The sequence below is a fragment of the Narcine bancroftii genome, chromosome 2, assembly GCF_036971445.1.
Source record: "Narcine bancroftii isolate sNarBan1 chromosome 2, sNarBan1.hap1, whole genome shotgun sequence".
Taxonomy (NCBI): domain Eukaryota; kingdom Metazoa; phylum Chordata; class Chondrichthyes; order Torpediniformes; family Narcinidae; genus Narcine; species Narcine bancroftii.
Window position 1 is genome coordinate 37,932,131 of NC_091470.1, and position 21,874 is coordinate 37,954,004.

At 38.3% G+C, this 21,874-nt stretch overlaps 1 protein-coding gene across 3 annotated transcripts in view; it reads left to right on the plus strand.

The window, feature by feature from the left end:
• Positions 1-21,505, plus strand: part of LOC138753395 (TOG array regulator of axonemal microtubules protein 1) — an 87,982-nt gene extending 66,477 nt beyond the window's left edge. For all 3 annotated transcript variants that reach the window (XM_069916335.1, XM_069916337.1, XM_069916336.1), the window contains 8 exons: positions 1,736-1,971; positions 4,582-4,740; positions 5,697-5,823; positions 5,975-6,087; positions 10,260-10,461; positions 13,800-14,019; positions 16,070-16,156; positions 20,375-21,505. In XM_069916335.1, coding sequence (XP_069772436.1) covers positions 1,736-1,971; positions 4,582-4,740; positions 5,697-5,823; positions 5,975-6,087; positions 10,260-10,461; positions 13,800-14,019; positions 16,070-16,156; positions 20,375-20,628 — 1,398 coding nt within the window. In that variant the 3' untranslated portion in view covers positions 20,629-21,505. The remainder of the gene's footprint in view (positions 1-1,735; positions 1,972-4,581; positions 4,741-5,696; positions 5,824-5,974; positions 6,088-10,259; positions 10,462-13,799; positions 14,020-16,069; positions 16,157-20,374) is intronic.
• The last annotated feature ends 369 nt before the right edge of the window (positions 21,506-21,874 follow it).

Sequence of the window (21,874 nt, forward strand, 5' to 3'; positions counted from 1 at the left end):
TATTCTTGAATCTGAACTGTTCACCATATTTCTTAATGGAATAGAAGGTTATACAGTGAGATTGTTAGGAAATACAGAAAGTGGCACTGCAAAATGGAGGGAATGTTTGAGGAATAATATTAGAAAACAGTTCAATGTCTGTCAGTACAAAAATATCCATGTAAGAACTGAAAGTGATATTTCTTAAAAGATGAAAATAGTGGAAATAAGAAGAATAAAAAGATTTGCAAATCGAGTTTGTAAATCATTGAAGGCAAGTAGATAAACGTGAACCTTAGTTGATAAAAGGTTAATGGAACCTTTATCACTAGGCAATTTACAAAGGGAAGGAAATACTACTGGGAAAAATATAACGCTGCATCGCTCTTTTTATTTTAATTAGATTAAACCTGGTTATTGTAAGGTAAAACATCATGAGATGGGAATGTGTAAGGAGTTACCCTGTGCAGGGCTGTAACAAGATGTGAATGCATCCTTGTACTTACAAGATAAGAGAGACATTGATGGATTGAGAGGCAGGAAGCTAGCAGGGAAAGGATAGCAACAGTTTTAGTCATTGGACAAGTAATGATATGATGATGTTCTAAGCACGTATCCAAGGGTATAAAAAATCACCATTTTGCTGATAACGGCAGAATGCATTCTCCGACTAACATTGTTAGTTGCAAGTGTTACAATCCGGTAATAAAGAACAAAGAACCCTGATTTCGACTCAGTCTGGTGTTTGTCTCACTCATTCATGAACAAAGCAGATCTAACATTATACAGAAATATTTTAAAATTCAGATACAATCCCAAAAATATGATGGTATTGGATACAAAATTCCTAACTGTATTCAAGTTTCAGTTTGCTAGGATTACTGGTCTTCAAAGTCTATATATAATCCTGGAGAAAAATAAACGCTGTTACACGAATAGTTGAAGGGAATTACTCAGCAACTTCATTCTAATGAAGTGTAACCATAGGCAGTTTTAACTCTGAGTTGATGCTTCAATAAACTAAAAACAAAATAGTTGCTTCTATGGAGGAGCTAACTTTCCATCGGCATCATTGCCAATAGGAACAGTTAATCTAGTATGCAGTTTGTAGTACCAGATTCAATTTGGATTCTGCCAAAATAATTTTTCTTAGAATCGGTCAGAATTGAGCACTCTGAGATGGCCAATGAAGCCAATGGGGGATCTACAAATTCTTCCACAGATGGGGGCTATCAGACTAGTAATTTGTGAGGTGGTTTGCTGCTTCAGCTTGCCCAGAGGCTTTGCACCTCACGCATAGCCTTTAGGTTCTTAATACCATTCCAAATGCTCCTCCTCCACCTTGAGCAGTTATGCGCTAGAAATTCCTAAAAGTCATTTCAATTGACTATGAAGTTGTAAAAATGCTTGGCCAAGTTGTACTTTTCTTGCTGTTTCTGCCTGCCTGGATTTACCCGTGTTCAGTGTTGAAAGTCTGCCCAAGCTGGCTGACTGCACCAGGGAGGCCTCAGTAGCAAATTTGCTCCATCATCTATCATACAACACATTCCAATTAGCTGCATTCATGAATTTATTTGCATGCCTGAAGCACTCTCTTTGGAGCGCTAGTCCCAAATAGCACAATTTACCTCACCCAAGAGAATCTGTATAAACTTCAAGGAGACAGATATATTGAATTGTTGCTTAATTTAGGAAAAGATGGTTTAAATTCTATACGAATTATATTTTTGGAGTTGACTATATTTCATGTTAACAGGTGAAAAATCTACGTTCTGGTGTTTCCCGAATAGCTGTGCTCTGTTTGAAAGACTTCTTCACAATTTTTAAAAAGAATATGGATCAAGAGCTGGATATTACTGTTAAAATCCTTTTACATAAAGCAGGTGAATCAAATGCCTTCATACGGGAGGGTGTGGACAAAGCACTGAATACAATGGTCTTCAATGTGACCCCAGCACGTGCAGTTTTGTCTTTAATAAATGGTGGATTAAAGTAAGTATGACATTTATTTTAATATCTGTAATTTATAGGAAAATATTATCCAAGCAGTTTTAAAAGCTGATTTAACATTTGTTATTTTCCCTTAAACAGCAATTAAAGTATAATCTCCTTTACACTTTTTTAATTTTTTATTTTTCACACTATGAACCATATTAACCAAAATACACACAAACATTTCCCTCTTGAATATACACAGTCTCATTTTCTCCCCTTTCCCCCCTCCCTTCCCTCCCTCCCCACCCACTAAACGTTCAACATATACAATACATTAAACCCATTAAATAATGTCATCACACAATGAAAATAAACAAGAAAATTGTGTCATCTACTTTTACATACTGGGTCAGTTCATTTCGTCTTCTTCTCTTTCTGTCATTTTAGATGGTGGAGGTCCGCAGTAGGACTTCTCTGTTGTGTTCCATGTACGGTTCCCAAATTTGTTCAAATACTGTGACGTTATTTCTTAAATTATATGTCATTTTTTCCAATGGAATACATTTATTCATTTCTATGTACCATTGCTGTACTCTCAGGCTCTCTTCTGATTTCCAGGTTGACATTATACTTTTTTTTTGCTACAGCTAAGGCTATCATAATAAAAAATTTTTGTGCTTCATCCAAATCGAGGCCTAGTTCTTTACTTCTTATAGTACTTAGAAGAATGATCTCTGGATTTTTTGGTATGTTGCTTATGTGACTTTATTTAATACCTGATTTAGATCTTCCCAAAGCTTTTCCACTTTCTCAAATGCCCAAATTGCATGTACTGTTGTTCCCGTTTCCTTCTTACAGCGAAAACATCTATCTGATGCTGTTGGGTCCCATTTATTTAACTTTTGGGGCATGGTGTATAGCCTGTGTAACCAATTATATTGAACCATGCGTAACCTCGTGTTTATTGTATTTCTCATAGTTCCGGAGCATAGCTTTTCCCATTTTTCATTTTTTATCTTTATGTTTAGATCTTGTTCCCACTTTTGTTTGGGTTTACAGCTTATTTCATCGTTCTCTTTCTCTTGCAGCTTGATGTACATGTTTGTTATAAATCTTTTAATTATCAATGTGTCTGTAATCACATATTCAAAGCTGCTTCCTTCTGGTAACCTCAGCCTGCTTCCCAATTTGTCCTTCAAGTAGGTTTTCAGTTGATATCTGTAAGTTCATTAACTTAATCCATACAGTACAAGGAAATAAGACGCCAACAATGGCAGTTGCTTTAGACGCAGAGAAATCTTTGACAGGGTAGAATGGAATTATTTATTCAAAGTACTACAGAGGTTCAACCTACCAGATAAATATATTAATTGGATTAAAGCATTATATAAGGGACCATTGGTGAAGGTGACAGTAAATGGATATATATCAAACCAATTTAAATTAAGCAGGTCAACTAGACAGGGATATCCACTATCTCCCTCACTGTTCGCGTTAGCTATAGAACCCTTGGCAGAACTGAGAAGAACAGAAAATAAAATAAAAGGGATAAAAATAAGAGAAGAAATATAAAATCAGTCTATCTGCAGATGATGTCATAGTATACTTAACAGAATCAGAATTATCAATAAAAAAATTACATAAGAAATTGAAGGAATATGGAGAAGTATCAGGGTACAAGATCAATGCAAATAAAAGTGAAGCGATGCCAATGAATAATGTGGATTTCACAAAGTTTAAGAAAGAATCATCATTTAAATGGCAAACACAAGCAATCCGATACTTAGGTATTCGACTAGATAATAATCTAGGCCATCTAAACAAATTAAATTATCAGCCATTAATGAAGAAATTACAAGATGACTTAGAACATTGGAAAGGTTTACCACTAACACTGATAGGAAGGGTAAATTGCATTAAAATAAACATCTTCCCAAGGATATAATACCTATTTCAATTGTTACCAATTCCCTTAACAGAGAAATTCTTCAATGAGCTAAAGAAAATAATAAGGAAATTCTTATGGAAAGGGGGGAAAACAGAGGATAGCGCTAGATAAATTAACAGAATGGTACAAACAAGGGGGCTCACAGTTACCAAACCTCAAGAATTATTATAGAGCAGCACAATTAAGATATCTATCAGATTTTTATAAAACAAGGGAAAAACCAGATTAGAGCTAGATAAAATAGGGGAGAAGGTACCAGAACACTTACTATATAAGTGGGATGAAAAGCTGGTGCAACATGGGAGTTCACCAGTACTGCACCATCTGCTCAACATTTGGAAGAGGATTCACGTAGAAAGGAAAAAAACAAATTACCAACTACCAAAATTGTTATTGACGCAAAATCAACTAATCCCTTTCACAATAGATAACCTTTCCTTTAGAGAATGGGAGAGAAAAGGGATCAAAAGAATAGAAAATTGTTTTTTTGGAAATAATTTATTATCTTTTGAACAAATGAAGCACAAATATGGTATAATTCACGCTACAATGTTTGCATCTCCTTTACACTTTTGAAACTAATGTAAACCAGACATGGCCATTGTGAAGATTCTGTGAACAAGCTGCTTGCTTGCATTTATTTCACCTTGGGAACCTATTTATACATAATTTTGTTTCAGCAGTTTTTATTTGACTGCATTTTCACTTCTTTTATTCAGCCACCTTAATGTTGTGGTCAGAAAATGTACTGCACAGCATCTTGCCATTGTAATGGAGCGAATGGGAGCAAGCCGACTTTTATCTGGAATGAAAGATATAACTGATCGAGTTATACTTGCAGCATCAAAATTTGCACAGGATGGATCACAAGAAACTAGGCAAGTAAATATATTTTAACAATTGCTGTGCATCATCATTCATTACAAGAGCAATCAGTAGCTCTGGTTGTTACATGAAATCCAGAATATAGAAGAGGATCAATTCACCTAGTTGATTAGTGCCTTGTAAATTCTGCAAACGTCCCTCAAATCTTTCCATTCTAATTCAAACTTCCAATAATATCCCTATATTTGCTTTTTACCTCATGTACACATCAAGCTTTTCTTTTAATGTGTCATTACTTTAGATTTCAGATACTCCATTTTGCAGTAAATTCCACAACTTGCTAGTCTGAAAAGTTATTTCCAAGTTTTTTTGATCTTTTGATGCTCTCTTGTATAGATTTTAACTTGTTTGCAAACGGAAATGGTTTCTCTGTATCCACCCTGTTGAATTTCTTCATAATTTTGATATCTGTCTATTATCTTGGTCACATTTTGACAGTTTGACATTCATACTTGCGGTACCATTTCTGATAGTTGCATTTTTTAAATTCTGATAAGTCCATGCAAATATATGCATGTTCTCCAGTTTTCAGTTCAGATCTCATCTTGCTTTTTGTAAGATGAGATCAGAATGAAATGTACAACTGTATTCACTGTAGTCTGGCTAAGATTGGCTTCTATGGGGAATAATAACAAACAGAGATCTTTGCGTGGAAAACATGCATGGCAAACTAAACGAGCTATTACTAGGTGTGCATGTTTATGCATGGAATTAAATTAACTTTTAACATTTTAAATCCTTGACTTGTCAAGCTTTGAAAACTCTATCAAAATTAGTAAATGAGGCTACATGGTAGTCAAAACGATTTGATCATTAGGTTGAAAACCCTATGTGACAGTTTTGTCAAGATATCTAATACATGGATTCTTAAGGTAACCTGTGAAATCTGAAATTGTCTTAATTTTGCTAATGAAAACACATAAAAGTAACACTGTGGTGCATATTGCAGGTACTATGGACGCAAGATGTTGTCTATTATGATGTCGCATCATGAGTTTGACAAAATGCTTGAAAAGCTTTTGTCACCCAGGGACTATCCTTATATTCGCGATACTGTCAATAATCTCCGACAAAAGGTACAAGAATGTTTATATTTAAAGAAACGTAAATTCAGTCATTAATAATGCAAATACTTGAAAACTAAGTAATTGCTTTGTATGTTGGCTTTTTGTCACATTGACATTTTCTTTATAATAATAGATCCCATTGTATTTTTATTTCTATAAGGGCCTTGGAGAAATGCTATTAGACACCCCATCAGTGAAGATAAGACGACATCCGGGTAGTGGAAGTATGCGGGCTTCATTTAGCTCAAGGGAGGTTCAAAGCTCGACAGGAAGGTATTTACTTAGCATTTAACCATTTACCAAAAGAGCATTTTAAAGTAGGAATGGAATTTATATTTTTATTTCTGTACGTGCAATAGTTTTGCATTGTAAAAACAATTTGTTGTAGATGGTGGAACCCTGACATGAAAAATTGAATATGTTATAAATATACATTCACAGAATTGGTGTTTCTGGTTGAAGACCTCATAAGTAGAATAAACACATAGAGACGGCAAGAAGGAGAGGATAAAACCAAAGAGAAGATATGGGATAAGGTGGTTTAAAATGATAAAAGGGGTGATAGAACATTGCAAATTAAGGAGGTGTTAATGCATAATATTCTTAAAAACAAATTTTGAAGATAAGCAGATGAACCAAAATTCAAATATTCATCTCTTTTAGGGAAACTAGAGTGGAAGTAAACAAAAAAATTATAGTAACCGAACAGGACACTAATAGTTGTGCACTGTACTGACCATCTTCCATTGAGCATCCATAGAATCTGTGTTTGTTATCCCCAGAGTAGTAGATACCAGTGAAGTAAATTTGAAAAAAAACAAATAAACTGCAGTTTCACTTGGAAGGAGTAAATGTTCCATTTCATGCAGTGACACATTAACAGAAGGGGAATGAGTATTGGGGGATGGAAGGGTGAACTAATGTGTCCTGGAGAGAATTGCATCTTCAAAAGAAGGGACAAGATAACACTGGAGTGTTGAAAATTATCCCGTTTGGGTTGTTAAGAATTCTATTTGGATTAAAGAATGCCCCTCAATCATTTCAACAGGTGATGGATGCTTTAGGATGTGGTATGACTAATGTCTTAATTTACCTCAATGACGTTTTAGTGGCCATTGGGACCAAGGAGGAACATTTGGAACATCTGCATGCACTTTTTATCCATCTTCAAGAATTTGGACTGATAATCAATCCTGATAAATGCATTTTTGGAAAATAAACTATTAATTTTTGGGGGCATAGAATTACTCCTGAGAGTGTGACCCCGCTACCATCTAAAATTGAGACCATTACCAAATACTAAAAACTTGCTATGGTTAAAAGCCTACAGCAATTCTTAGGAATGGTGAACTTTTATCGTCGGTTTCTTCCGGGAGCAACTCAGGTCATGAAGCCTCTTTTTGATTCACTGTCCAGTAATGCAAAAACTATCCATTGGACTGAAGAGGGAAACAATGCCTTCGTGAAGATGAAAGATTTGCTGACTCATGCCACTATGGTCAGCTACCCAGTTTTAAATGCAGCCACCACCTTTTCCACAAATGCTTCCAATATGGCCGTAGGAGGTGCACTTCATGAATATGTCAATGGAAGCCATAAGCATTTTTCACCCACCATCTTCATGAAGCAAAAAAGAAATACAGTGCTTTTGATAAGGAGCTTTTGGCCATTACTTGTCTATTTGACATTTCCATTATTTTTTGGAGGGCAGAGAATTTACTATGTACACCAACCACAAGCCCTTAACATTTGTGTTTTCCAAGGTCACAGAGCCCTGGTCAGCGCAATAACAATAGAATTATCCTTCATTTCAGAATTTTCCACAAAAATAGTACATATTTTTGGAAAAGACAATTTTATAGCTGATTCACTGTCCCATTCTGCTTCACTCGAGGTTTCATCCATAGATCAAGGTATTGAATATGCAGCCCAAGAACATGACCATAGACAAATGCTTATTGGACTGCAGTCATGAACCTGCAATTGAAGGATGTCCAGATTGGACTTCATGGAAAACTTCTCCTCTGTGATATATCGACGGGATGCCCACGCCCAGTAGTTCCATCATCATGGAAGCGTGAATATTTGATTCTGTGCATGGTCTCTCACATCCATCAATTTGATTGACCATTCATATGGTTTCCGACAGGTTCGTGTGGCACAGTCTTAAAAAAGATGTGCACAAATGGCAAGGTTATGGATTGCCTGCCAGAAAGCAAAAGTTCAGCGACATACTAAGGCACCATTGTAGACCTTCCCAGCAGTTATTCGGCGTATTGTTCATGTCCACGTGGACATTGTTGATCCGCTTCCTATTTCCAGAGGATACTGTTACCTTTTTACAGTAATAGACAGGTTTACTTGACGGCCTGAGGCCATGCTTATGGTTGATGCTATTATAGACACTTGTACTCTGGCGTTCCTCAGTTCCTAGATGTCTCGTTTTGGTTTTCCAGCACGTTACTTCAGATAGAGGACCACAATTTACTTCCTCGATGTGGACGGCTTGGCTCGCTTTCTCAGTACAACAATTCATCATACAAATGCCCATCATCCCTAGGCTAATGGAATGGTGGAAAGATTTAATTGGCATCTTATCAGTCTTGGTGGCTCAGTTAGAGGGCCTGAACTGGGCTGATGAGCTGACCTAGGTATTACTGGGCATTAGAACAACTCAAAGGTTCATCTGCCAAGCTTGTGGTTCCAGGGGCGTTCGTCCCCTACCCACGGTGATCCTAAGAATCCCTGAGATACTTTTTCCTGTGGGCCAGGCAGAATTTCTACTTATTGGTAACTAAACTGTACTCAGGAAGAAACATACATTCAAAGAAAAATGTAAACAAATTATGCATATACAGAAAAAAATATTCATTGTTCAAACTGAGTCTTTAAATGATTGAGTGTTGTTTAGAAGTCTAATGGTAGAGGGGTAGCAACTGTTTATGAACCTGGTTGTACGAGTCCTGTGGCATCTATACCTCTTTCCTGATGGCACCGAGAACAGAGCATATCCTGGGTGGTGTGGATCCTTGATGATTGCTGCTGCTGTCCGTTGGCAGCATTCCATGTAGATGTTCTCAATGGTGGGGAAAGTTTCTCCTGTGATGTACTGGGATATGTCCACTATCTTTTGCAGGGCTTTCGCTCAGAAATATTAGTGCCCCATACCAGGCTACTTTGAAGCCGGTCAGCATACTTTCCATTACGCATCTGATGAAGTTTGCCAAGGTTTCTAACAACATACCAAACCTCCGGAAACTCCTGAGGTAGTTGAGGTGCTGACATGCTTTCTTCACTATGACATTGGTATGACCCTCTGAGGTAGTGACTCTCAGGAATTTAAAGTTGTTCATCCTCTCCACCTCTGGTGGACACTGGGCATAAGGAATTTAAATTTGCTCACCTTCTCCACCTCTGATGGTGGGCACTGGGCACAAAGAAATTCTACCCTAGTTCTGGATGCTGAAAAGAGGAAATCAAACAACTCGCTGGTGGGGGAAATCCACAATTTATCGATAAAAGAAAGCACAGTTGTAGTACAGTTAAGGAAGATGGCATTATTAGAACAAATGAAGAAGAAAGTGAAATTGGTTTGAATCTTTACGTCACACACTTAAAGGAAGGAGGTATAATCAGGTTATAATGACTTATTTTGTAAAATATGAATCCAGTCCTTCTGGATCCTCTACATTGTATTTGAATTACATTAATTAGGTTTTTATAGTTATCAGAGAACATGGTGCTTAAAATTTGACATGTTCTTTCAGTTAACTGTGCTTATTTGAGATCAAATGACAGAAAGTGTGAAAGTTAACTCCAGACAGGCTCATTTCTTTGCAACTTCTAAAAAAAAGCTGCTGATTCAAATTTGTTTTGTTTTGTTCTAAACTTAATCCAAAAACAAATGATATATAATTCAGTACAATTTTTATTATTGGCATTAGAATTTAAAAAATTGTTAAACTTCAGCTTGGCATACTGCTATAATGCACATGAAACATATTATTAGGATATAGAGGTAATGGTATCTCTCAGGGTGAAATTGAAAAAATTTCCAAAGCTATTTTCCAATTGGTTTTATGATTTTTTTGAGATTGTGAGTTAATCTTCAATCCTTGTTCCAGCTCTACCTGAACTTCTGTTACATTTCTTGATTAGTCATCACTCATGAATTTAGTAGTAACAGGAAATGTCATGCTTATAATTGACTGAAGGTTGTATTAACACAACATAACATAACATAACAATTACAGCACTGAAAAGGGAAATAATCTGTTTTCAGTATCAAATTAATATAGACAATAAAAAATCCAGTTGCTTTTTGGGAAAGCACACCTTTTCTATATGATGCATCTTTTATTTGAAAACATAAGTTTCTTAATGTTTTTAACCAAAAACTGCCGTCAAATTGTATTTGTATAATTATAGATTTGAATTTGTTACAGGGATATCACAGAAGCAGTGGTGAATTTACGTGATTATACATGGAAACCATCTCCACGAAACCTGATGGAAAATGCAGAGTACCTGAAGGAAATAACTGGCCTTTTGAATGCAAAAGACTTTCGTGATCGTAGCCGTGGGATTGAACAATTATTAACAGATTGTCAAAAAAACAAGGAACTTGTTATACTTAACATTGTTAAGGTAATGTAGAGGTAATCATTATTCAGATCTCTGTGATAAATGAACAATTGAGGTATTAATGAATTCTGGATCATTGTCAACTTTTAAATTTAATTTTTTTTAAATAAATGTTATTTTATAGGGAACTTTCATTTAAAGCCAAAATATTAACTGGCTTGTGGTATTTGTTACATATCCATCAATAATTGTGAAGGATATGTTCCATAGACACCCATGAATAGTGAATTTTACAAATAAATTTAGCCTAAATTAACTGTTTTAAAAGTTATGTCCATAAATATTGAGGTACTGCCAGAATGTTATTAAGAACAGTATATAAATGTCATAATAGTTGTGAATGTTTTTGAACATTGGAGGTCATTGATTAGAAATCTTGTACAATATCTGCAGATTCAAAAACTACTAGACAGGAGACTAGATTCACGGGCCAGCTTTATTAATAGTGAGTGTGAACATATTAGGGAGGAAAAAAACCATGGTCAGAGGGTATTTAGTAGAATATAGAAAACTTTGAAATAAGCAAGAACCAGACCAATCTTTTGAATGGATTGATACTTTCTAGCAATGAGGTGTTTGAAGGCGAAAGTGCTGAGCAATGTGGTCAAATCCTTTAATAAACAAGTCTATGCTGGTAGTCTGAATAACTTTTCCAAATTGTACTCAGTGGGTAAAGAAGTTTCTCCTTAAGAATTTTAAACTTGCAGCGAAAACTGGATATTAAAAAAATCATGTGCTGTTTATTTTGCGGAGATCAATATTTTCAGAATTTTCATTTTCAATGGTAGTAAACTAAATGAGCCAGAACTCCAGGAATAGTTATATTTCTTTCTTCATACAAGTTTGTGTCAGGTCCTTGAATCCCACCATTACCATTTCATTTTTGTTTTGTGGTCAACTCCTTCCTGTGTGTATGAGATATCTCTATTCTGATCTTGGATATGCTACTTTTCTGTGGCCACAACAATGCTGATGTAGAGTCTGAATACCTCTCAGATCGTAGTCAAATTGTGATTGGGAGGGAGAGAGGACAGATTTGACTCTCTCTATATATCTTGCAGCAGATAATATTTAAATGGGAGGAGATGCTGAGCTATTAGTACCATGGTTATGGTGTAGGGCCGCTGACCCTATCAGAACTTGAGGTCTCCCTCGCAGGATTTTGGGGCTACCAATTCCTAATCTTTTTCAGGCTAACCCCTCCCTCTTCTCAGTCTGGTCGTTCTTGTCTTTGATGTAATAAAATCTCACTTTGCTCAATGTGTGTAGTGCAAAGACCCCTCACTTACCCTCTCCCACCCCCCCATCACCTCCTCCACTACTATCCATGTAACAGAGCAGAGCTGCGTACGCAATAATTCCCAGTGATGATGCTTTTTTTCTCCTGTGCTTCCACACAAGTGTGGTGTGTTTGCTTTGGCTACTATTCGAGTTTGTTGGCAATTTATTTCATTTTATTTTCTTTTTTCAGTCCTCTTACATTTCTTGTTTCACTCTTGGGTGATATGTAGCATGAATGATTCCTTGACCTTCACTTCAGTCGATTCTGTTACATTTTTCCATTATGTCACCACCATTTGGTACAATTAACCCGTTCTTTATATACATTCTGATTATGTTATTACAATATGTAGTTTGTAACCGACTACTACAAAGAAACACACCCACTCTGAGATTTATTGAGGCTGGAAAGACTCCTTTTATACAGTTGGAGTACCCGCCATTTGTTTGATTGGCTGACATCAGCTGCTTGAATAACAGTAGCAGGTGGGAACATTTTGCATGTGAATACCCTTCTTGTATTACCAGCCTGTTATTGATCTATTAGCTGGGCAGCTTGGCCAGCACCATTTTTGGGCTGCTGGTCTTGTACTGTTACAGCTTTCAACCGCACCGGTTCACTGTGTTAAGGGACGTGTTACGGTGTGTTGCGCTGCTGTTTACTTCTACACATGGCGCACAATGTGCCGGCTCGATCTCCGTGGTGTTGAGCCACCACATGACCCCCTCCCCCTCCCCAGAACTGGTGCTACAGTTCAGTGTCCTTGGATACAGTCCCTAATGTCTTTGGTGGTCTGCCTCTGCATCGAGGTGCTGGCATATCCACGGGTTGTGTTGGGTCCGTATTTGCCAGCTTGATCCTGTCTGCAGTGAAGACCTCTGGTTTGCCACTGATGTCCAGTTCGAAGGTGGCCCAGTTGTTCTGGATGACTCGGAAGGGGCCTTTGTAGGGCTTTTGTAGCTGTAGACGGTGTGGCCCTCTGTACATGAACACATAAAGTCTTAGAGTTCTTTAGGGGTGTTGAACTTGGCTTGCCTGTGTCTGGAGGGTAGGATCGGAGCCAGGTTACTGACCTTTTCCCGCAGCCTGTCCAGGAAGGTGGTTGTATCCTCCTGTTGACCTCTGGCTGGTGGGACAAAATCCCTGGGGACCATGAGTGGAGTTCCGTAGACGAACTCAGCGGAGGATGTGAGGAGGTCTTCCTTCTGGGCTGTATGAATCCCCAGCAGTGCCCATGGCAATTCATCCACCCAGTTGGGGCCCTTGAGTCTGGTCATAAGGGCAGCCTTGAGGTGCCTGTGGAAGTTCTCAACCAGCCTGTTAGACTGTGGGTGATATGCTGTCATGTGGTGTAGCTGAGTGCCTCTCAGGTTGGCAACGTTGGTCCACAGGCTGGAGGTAAATTGTGCGCCTCTGTTAGAGGTTATGTGGCATGGTAGCCCGAAACTTGTTACCAAGGACGAAACAAATGCCTTGGCACAGAACCCAGTGGATGTGTCGGCCAGGGGGAATGCTTCTGGCCACCGGGTGAAACAATCAACCTCTGGGAACAGGAGGCAGAAACCCTGTGAGACTGGTAAGGGTCTTGGCCCACCCACTGACTTGTGTCCTCAACCAATCCCACGTGTACTTGCTGGCCACCAACCAGACCGTGGTCCTGATTGATGGATGTGCCAGCCCATGGATGGAGACTCTCCACTACTGAGCTATAAATGTGTAGCTCAGATTGTTCCACAATCATCTCCTTGTCCATGTTGATTAAAGTTATTATTCTAGCACCATTTTATGAGATTTTCCACCTCTTTTCTGAGGAGGTCATGAGTTATCTATCTGATTAATGATAAGTTGATTGACATATACATTGTATAAAGTACATATATTTCAAATGTAGTTCTGTTTCAGTTATGTGGAAGCAGCATTATCATATAAAAACTACATTATACCTGGCCTGTGACTCCCTGAATGTGAAACCAGATCCATTTCTCACCAGTGCTTGCTTCTTACTATACATGATTTTAAAATGTTGATATAAAGTGATGTGTACACCTTTCCATTCTAGATATTTGATGCCTTCAAACCTCGACTGCATGATTTCAACAGCAAGGTGAATCAAATGGCTTTAGAGGCCATGCAGAAAATCATCCCATTACTGAAGAATAATCTAGCACAAGTTTTGAATATACTTATTCCTGCTATTGTAGACAATAATCTGAATTCTAAGAATCTTGGGATTTACAATGCTGCTATCAATGTCATTCATACTCTTATTCAACATATAGGTAGGTAGAATTAATATTTTTGTTAGGAAGTCTGTCCTGTAATTAAAATTGTGTTTGTTGAAGATATCTATCTGTCTCCAAGTATGTGCAGAGAATATATGTGAAGGTGAACGGTGTTCTATTGCAATAAAATGAATTAGTTCTTTTGAACATGTTTCCAGTATGCATTAACTGTCTATGAGAAACAGTGAAAGTTTCAGTCTTAGACCTGTTATCAGAAATGAGAAAGATTGAAGGTAACCAGCCTTGGTAACAGAGAAGGCAGGAAAGGTCAATGCGTGAAACAAAGGGAAATTATCTGATAAGGTAATATAGTTGTTGAGAGTAATTAAGCTGCTTTGCTGTGTAATATGTTGCAATGTTATAAAGTTATATAGTCTGTATACTAGGACATGCCCAGCTTGCCAGACTATACATATAAAAGAAAGGGGGGGGGGGGGGAGGGAAGGTATACAAAACAGTCTGTTTTGATCCAGACAAAGAGTAAGTGAGTTATCTGAAGTTTCTTTCAAACAATTTCTGTTTTTATTTTAAAGTCTATCAAATTTTTTTATTTATTTCCATCCAATGAAAATATAGTCCTGATAAAGAGTTTTGGCTCGAAACATTGACACTTGTTTTTCTTCCACTGACGCTGCTTGACCTGCTGAGCTCCTCCAGCACGTTGAATTTGGCTGAAGTTCAGCTGAATACATCTGAAATTGTACGTTGAATATATAAGAAACGTACCAATAGCCTTCAATTTCATCTTCGGGCTTTGAGCCAGCCACAAAGTTGAGTAATAACAGCTTGAATAAATTTTTTGAAGAATTTAAAGAAACTCATCTGCACTGGACAGTCTATTATTATCTATCACTCATCGTGCAATTTGTGTTTTATAAAATCCTGCAAAGAATACATAAAGTACATTCTGTTGAGAGCTTAACTATTATAATTTAAAAGAATACATCCATTGACAGAACATTCTGTGTTATTACTCAGCCTTGAAATAAAAAATGAAGAATATATTAAAAGACTCAGTAACATTTTCATTAGGTGAACTTGATCATATCTTGAAATATAGTTTCTTCATTTTCCTTAATTTTAGCTAATTTAATTTAGCATTTTTAAATCGCATTGAGAGTACCAGATGCAATAAATGGCCCCTACAGATTCACAAGTGAAAACTTTCTTCACTTGGTAGGACTCTTTGTTGGAGTGTTGGTGGGGTTGGGGGGAGGGGCGGCACAGTCCAGAGCCTCCCACTACTAAACATTAAGAGATCCTCAAACAACAGAAAGGAAGAAACTACAAAAGGCCACAATGGGAACTGTGTTCCAGAGCAAATTAGAGAATTAATGTAACAACATAATGTAATGAAATGTATGAATATGACACTAAGGATGCAAAAAGACTTTCCATGATTCTACCTTGTTTATTGTGAATAGAGTTTATTTTTGGGAAAAAAAAGATTGTTTGGGTCGTCAAATAATGGTGAGGGAAGAGATGCAAGTGCAAGTATTGCAATTCTGGGGTTGGTACCAAGGGAACAATTGGCAGGAAGGAATGAGTCGAGGAGGGAGTGATTTCTCCAGGGAGGTTAAATGTATGTGGTGGTGGGATCTCGTAGGAGGTGGAAATTATGGGCAATAATTTGTTGGATGCAGTGGCTGGTGGGGTGGCAAATGTGCATGTCTGGTGTGCAGATGAGGGTGGGGGTAAGAGCCAGGGCTGATGCGAGAGAAATGAGGAAATGCATGTGAGGGCTGAATTAATGGCAGTAATCGAAGTCACGTTTTCTAAAGCAGAACTCAGATGTCCTGGAATGGAAGGCCTTCATTCTGGAAACAGGTGCAGCAGAGATTGAGGAATTCAAAGAACAGAATAGAATCCTAACTTACTAATTGCTATTTCCAACATTTTCTTTTGTACTTTTTTTTCCAGCTTTTGCAGGTCTGGTTTGTTTATATTTCAATCTAATTATAATTATAATGTGAAGGGCATAATATAATTTAAAGTCCTTTCTTTAAATAATTTGATTTAATTTGTATTTATTTTAATTTGTATTCAGATAATTTACTGCTACTTCAACATTTCTGCAACAAGGCTCAATTCTTGAATGGAAAAGCCAAACAAGACATGAGTGAGAAGCTTGCAGGTGAGGCATATTTCTCTTTAATTACCATTCATTAGATTGAAAGAGACACTGCAATAAAGAAGTATAGATCTAATTCTGTATATTAACACATGCAATTTCTCGTGCTATTCTCTTTGCTCCTCAACAACTATCTTTAGGAGATGTAATGGATATTCAATGGCAGTAATAAAATGGACTTCCTTTATAAACTAAAAAGATAAGGTGAAGGTGGGTTGGTAGAGCAAAGAATTCCATATTTTATCTGATCCACCTTTTCTATCTATCCTGTTACTATGGAATCTACTATGGATGTGCAATCTTCTTGTGCAGTTCATGGTATTCTATGATTTAATGCATAATCTGTGATAGCTGTACTGACAATAGCCACACCAGTAGTGCGAGTATAAGACAGCTTTAATAAACTAATATGTGCACTAAGAGGTCTTGTCTCTGAAAGACGAACCTGGAAGGCTAGACTGTAGCTCTGGACTGCTTTATATACAAGGTCACCGGGATAACCCCTGGTGACCTAGTGGTGTAATTACATATCACGACAATAGCAGAATTTATTGTCATGAACAAGTCATGAAATTCGGTGTTTTCTGGCAGCATCAAATATTCATATTGTAACCATCTTACAACATTACAATTTAAAAAAAAATAAAAATAATAGTGCACAAAAAGAAAAGGTGTGTCTTTGGTTATTGATTATTCAGGAATCTGGTGGCAATGGGGAAAAAGTTGTCCTGTACCTTTTCCCTGATGGTAGTAGAGTGAAAAGGGCATGGCCTCAGTGGTGGGGGTCTTTGAAGATAGAAGCTACTTTTTTAAGACACTCCCTCATGTATATGTGCTCAATGGAGTGAAGTCTGGTGCCTGTGATGTTATAGGCTGTGTTAACAACCCTCTGGAGTTTATTCTTGTCCTGAGAGTTGGCACCTCCATACCAGACAGTGATGGAACCAGCCAGAATTCTCTCCACAGTATCCCTGTAGAAGTTTACAAGAGTCTTCGGTGACATACTGAATCTCCTCAAACACCTTACAAAGTATAGCTGCTGGTGAGCCTTCTTTGTGATTGCATTCAACATGAAGGCAGAGCTGTAGTCGATGAAGAGTAGCCGTATGTACGAATAACTGTTTTTGAGGTGATCCAGAGCTGAGTGGAGAGCCAGCGATATTGCATCTGCTGTGAAGCGATTGTGACGAAAGGAAAATTGCAGCGGGTACTAGATCTGTGCTTGGATATGTGTTAATTCTGGCTATGATCAGCCTCTCAAAGCATTTAATCACAGTAGAAGTTGGTGCTACTGGGCAGTAGTCGTTGAGGCAGCACACACTACTCTTCTTGGGTACTGGGATGATTGATGCCCTTTTTAAGCAGGTGACTGCAGCAAAGAGAGGTTTAAAATGTCTGTGAAGACTCCAGCTAGTTGGTTGGCGCAGATTTTCAGTATCCTGCCAGGTACGCTGTCAAGACCTGACACCTTGCAAGAGTTTACCCTCTTGAATGATGTTCTGACGTCACACTCAGAGATGGATATCTCAGGGTCTCACCCTTTTCAGGAGTTCTAGTAGGCACTGTTCTTCTTCTCAAACCGGGCTGCATGCCATAGTTGGCATGTATCTATCTCTGTTTCTAGCTTTCTCCAGAATTGCCACTTTGCTTCAGAGATGCTCTTCAGCTGGTCATACCTAGACTTAGTAATTCCTGGCCTTAATCACCCTTGTTCTTGCCCTCAGCAGGTTGTGAATTCTGTGATTCATCCAGGGCTTCTGGTTGGGGAACATCCAGTATGTGCACATGGGTACACACTCATCCATGCAGGTCCTGTTGCATATTCATTCAACTCTGTGGATGAGTTCTTGACTATGTTCCAATCCACTGATTCAGTGGTCCTGCAGATGCTCCGTCATACTTTCGCTGTCTTCACCACTGTGCTGTGGTCTTCAGTGTCTGCTTCTACCCTGGGAGTAGAAGTACAATCAGGTGATTAGACTTGACAAAGTGCAGTTGTAGTATGACTTGGTATGCGTTCTTCATGGTGGTGTAGCAGAGGTCGAATGTGTTAGTTCCCCTGGTCTCGCAAGTGGCTTCCAAAATCAAGGTTCATGGGATTGGGGGCAAAGTATTGATGTGGATTGAGAACTGGCTGGCAGGTAGAAGACAGAGAGTTGGGATAAATGGCTCGTTTTCTGAGTGGCAGGCGGTGACCAGTGGGGTGCCACAGGGATCTGTACTGGGACCCCAGCTGTTCACAATTTACATTAATGATCTGGATGAGGGGATTGGATGTAATATCTCCAAATTTGCAGACGACACTAAGCTAGGAGGGGTTGTGTGCATGGAAGAGGGGGTCAGGAAGCTGACTGGGCAGATACATGGCAAATGCACTACAATGTGGATAAATGTGAGGTTATCCACTTTGGTAATACAAACCGGAGGGCAGATTACTATTTGAATGGAAATAGATTAAGAGATGGGGAAGTGCAGAGAGACCTAGGGGTACTTGTACATCAGTCTCTGAAGGCGAGCATGCAGATACAGCAGGCGGTTAAAAAGGCAAATGGTATGTTGGCCTTCATATCAAGAGGGTTTGAGTAAAGGAACAAGGATACCTTACTGCAGCTGTACAGGGCCTTGGTGAGACCCCACCTGGAGTATTGTGTGCAGTTTTGGTCACCTGATCTAAGGAAGGATGTTCTTGCAATGGAGGGAGTGCAGAGGCGATTCACCAGGCTGATACCTGGAATGGCAGGAATGACTTATGAGGAAAGATTGCGCAAATTGGGATTGTACTCGCTGGAGTTTAGAAGATTGAGAGGGGATCTCATAGAGACCTATAAAATTCTGGCAGGATTGGACAGAATGGATGCAGATGGGATGTTTCCAATGATGGGAAAATCCAGAACCCGGGGCCATGGTTTGAGGATAATAGGCAAACCATTTAGGACCGAGATGAGGAGGAATTTCTTTACCCAGAGGGTGGTGAATCTGTGGAATTCATTGCCACAGAGGGCAGTAGAGGCAGGTTCATTAAGTATATTTAAGAGGGAATTAGATCTATTTCTTCAGTATAAGGGTATTAAAGGTTACGGAGAGAAGGTGGGGACGGGGTACTGAACTTTAAGATCAGCCATGATCTCGTTGAATGGCGGAGCAGGCTTAAAGGGTCGAATGACCTACTCCTGCTCCTATCTTCTATGTTTCTATGTTTATTGGTTGTAGTTTGTCAGAGTCTTCTTCAGGTTGACCTGATTGAGGTCCCCCGTAATGATCGGGAAGGGATCAGGATGTACTGTCTCATGGCTGTTAATCATAGTGCTCAGTCCCTCCAGTGCCAGCCTGATGTTAGCCTGGGGCGGAATGTACACTGCAACCAGGATGGCAGCAGTGAACTTCCTCAGCAGGTAGAATTGGCGGCATGATCGCCAGATGTTCAAGGTTGAGAGAGCAGGACTGGGACATGACCATCACATTTGAGCACCATGATAAATTAATAATGACACAAATGCTGTCTCCCCTGGTTTTTCCAGTCACTGCAGTGGAGGGTGTAGCCCTTGGGCTGCAGCGCCGTGTCTGGAATGTCCACATTTAGCCATGTTTCTGTAAAGCACATCACACAGCACTCCCTGGTGACTCTCTGATGTTGAAGTCTGGCTTGGAGTTTATCAAGTTTGTTCTCCAAGGATTGCATGTTGGCCCGGAGGATGGTTGGGAGTGGAAGCCTCAGGTCCCGGCGTCTCAACTTGACCTGTAGCCCACCCCTGCATGGCTTGTCTTCCCCATATGCATTTACTCTTAGAAAAGGGGCAGACGAATTTGACCAAGTTAATGATATAATACAGTGGTTAAGTCACAAAAAACCTGGACAACAGATCGAGAGATGCAAATTGAAATCCCAATCCTAAACTGGGGAATTTAAATTAGGTAATTAAATATGAAATAAAAAATTACGATCAGTAATAGGAAACATCCATCTGATTCATGATTGCCTTTATCACTCTTGATAGATTTCTTTTCCTGATCTTTACCTCGTCAGGCTTATATGTGAAATATGTTGCCTCAGTGTTTAGGGACCAATTAAGGATAGATTGTGAATGCTGGTGAAGTCCATATCCTTCGAACAATAATTTTAAAAAATAAAATGAATGCCTTACTGAATGTAACAAATAAGTAGATGCATTGACTTCAAAGTTCAATCTTATAATAACAGATTTGCTCATTGTTCCATTTCAGATCTGGTACCAGATCTATATATACGGAAACCTCAAATTGTCGAGCAGAAGGTTTTACCAGTTTTGTGGCATCTTCTAGGGAACATGACAAACAGTGGTTCACTTCCTGGTAGTGGTGGAAACATTCGTATTGCTGCAGCTAAATTGGCAAAAGTTCTCTTTGAACAAATGGGCCAAAGCTTACTTGATCAAGTTCCAACTCGGCCACCACATATTTCAAAGATTTTACTGGACCTTCTAAATTCCACTCCCTAACCCAGAAGGCGCCTTTTTTAGAGGAAATAAGAGGGATAACACAAATGTATTCTGATTGTATCTGCACTTTTGAAACATTGAAATGGATCTATTTTTAATGACTGGAACAAATCTCTGTTCATCTAAGCTGATGTTGGATTCTAATTCTGCAGCTGTTGCAATATACAGTTTGGTTTCTGTAGTAACCATGAGCAACACGTACACTAAATTTACTGCAGCTCATTTTGCACTCTGTACAGTTAAATCTAATAGCATGGAACATTATATCACTGTATGGAAATTATCATTTTAAAGATGTAATGCACATCAGATATATATATATATGTTTCTATATTTGTAATCAAGTGTACAGTGTTAAGTAATATACCCACTGATCTCTATTTAATGCTGTCTTACATCATTGAAGTCTGGGAGTGGGAAGAATATAATTGGTAAAGTGTCTTGACTGGGGAAATTGAATCAATGGCTATTTTGTATTAGTCCTTCAAGATGAAATTGTTTCTCTCTCCACTTGTGTATTGTTTAGTGTTAGTTTTCTCCTTGTTGTAAATTATTTCATTTGCTTGAAAACTGAACACAAAATCCTGCTTTTACATTGTGCTTATGTTAACAAGGCATGATGACCAAGATCCCAGCAAGAAAAATATTTTTGTTACAGATTCTAATGCATACACAGTTGTCTTAATGCAGCATTGATAAATGTATATTCCATATTTTTGAGCATTCAAAAAATTATTGCTTTTAACTACAAATTTAAGTCCATTTGTGTAATTGTACATTCTGTGTACAATGGCAACAGTGCTTTTGTACAGGCAAAGGTACATGATTTTAGTCAAAATGTTTAAAGAAAGTAAATGTCTTTATTTGTTTAAATACAGTTTGTTTTAGTTTGGCTATTTTTCGTAATCAAATGCTAACTTGAATTTCTACCTTGGTCTTTCTTTATCTGTAGTTAAAATTAACATTTCAGTGCCTTATGATTTAATTTAGACATATAGCACGGTAACAGGCCCTTCTGGCCACCAATTTTACCTACAACCCCTTTACATTTTGAAGGGTAGGAGAAAAGTATAGCATCCAGAGGAAACCCACATAAACACATGGAGAACGTACAAACTCCTTTCAGATAGAGCCAGATTTGAACTTGGGTCGCTGGTGCTGTAATAGTGTTGCACTAACTGCTATGTTTACAATTACTGTGCCAACCATACGCTAAAATGCCAGCCATTCATGATAAGACTGAATA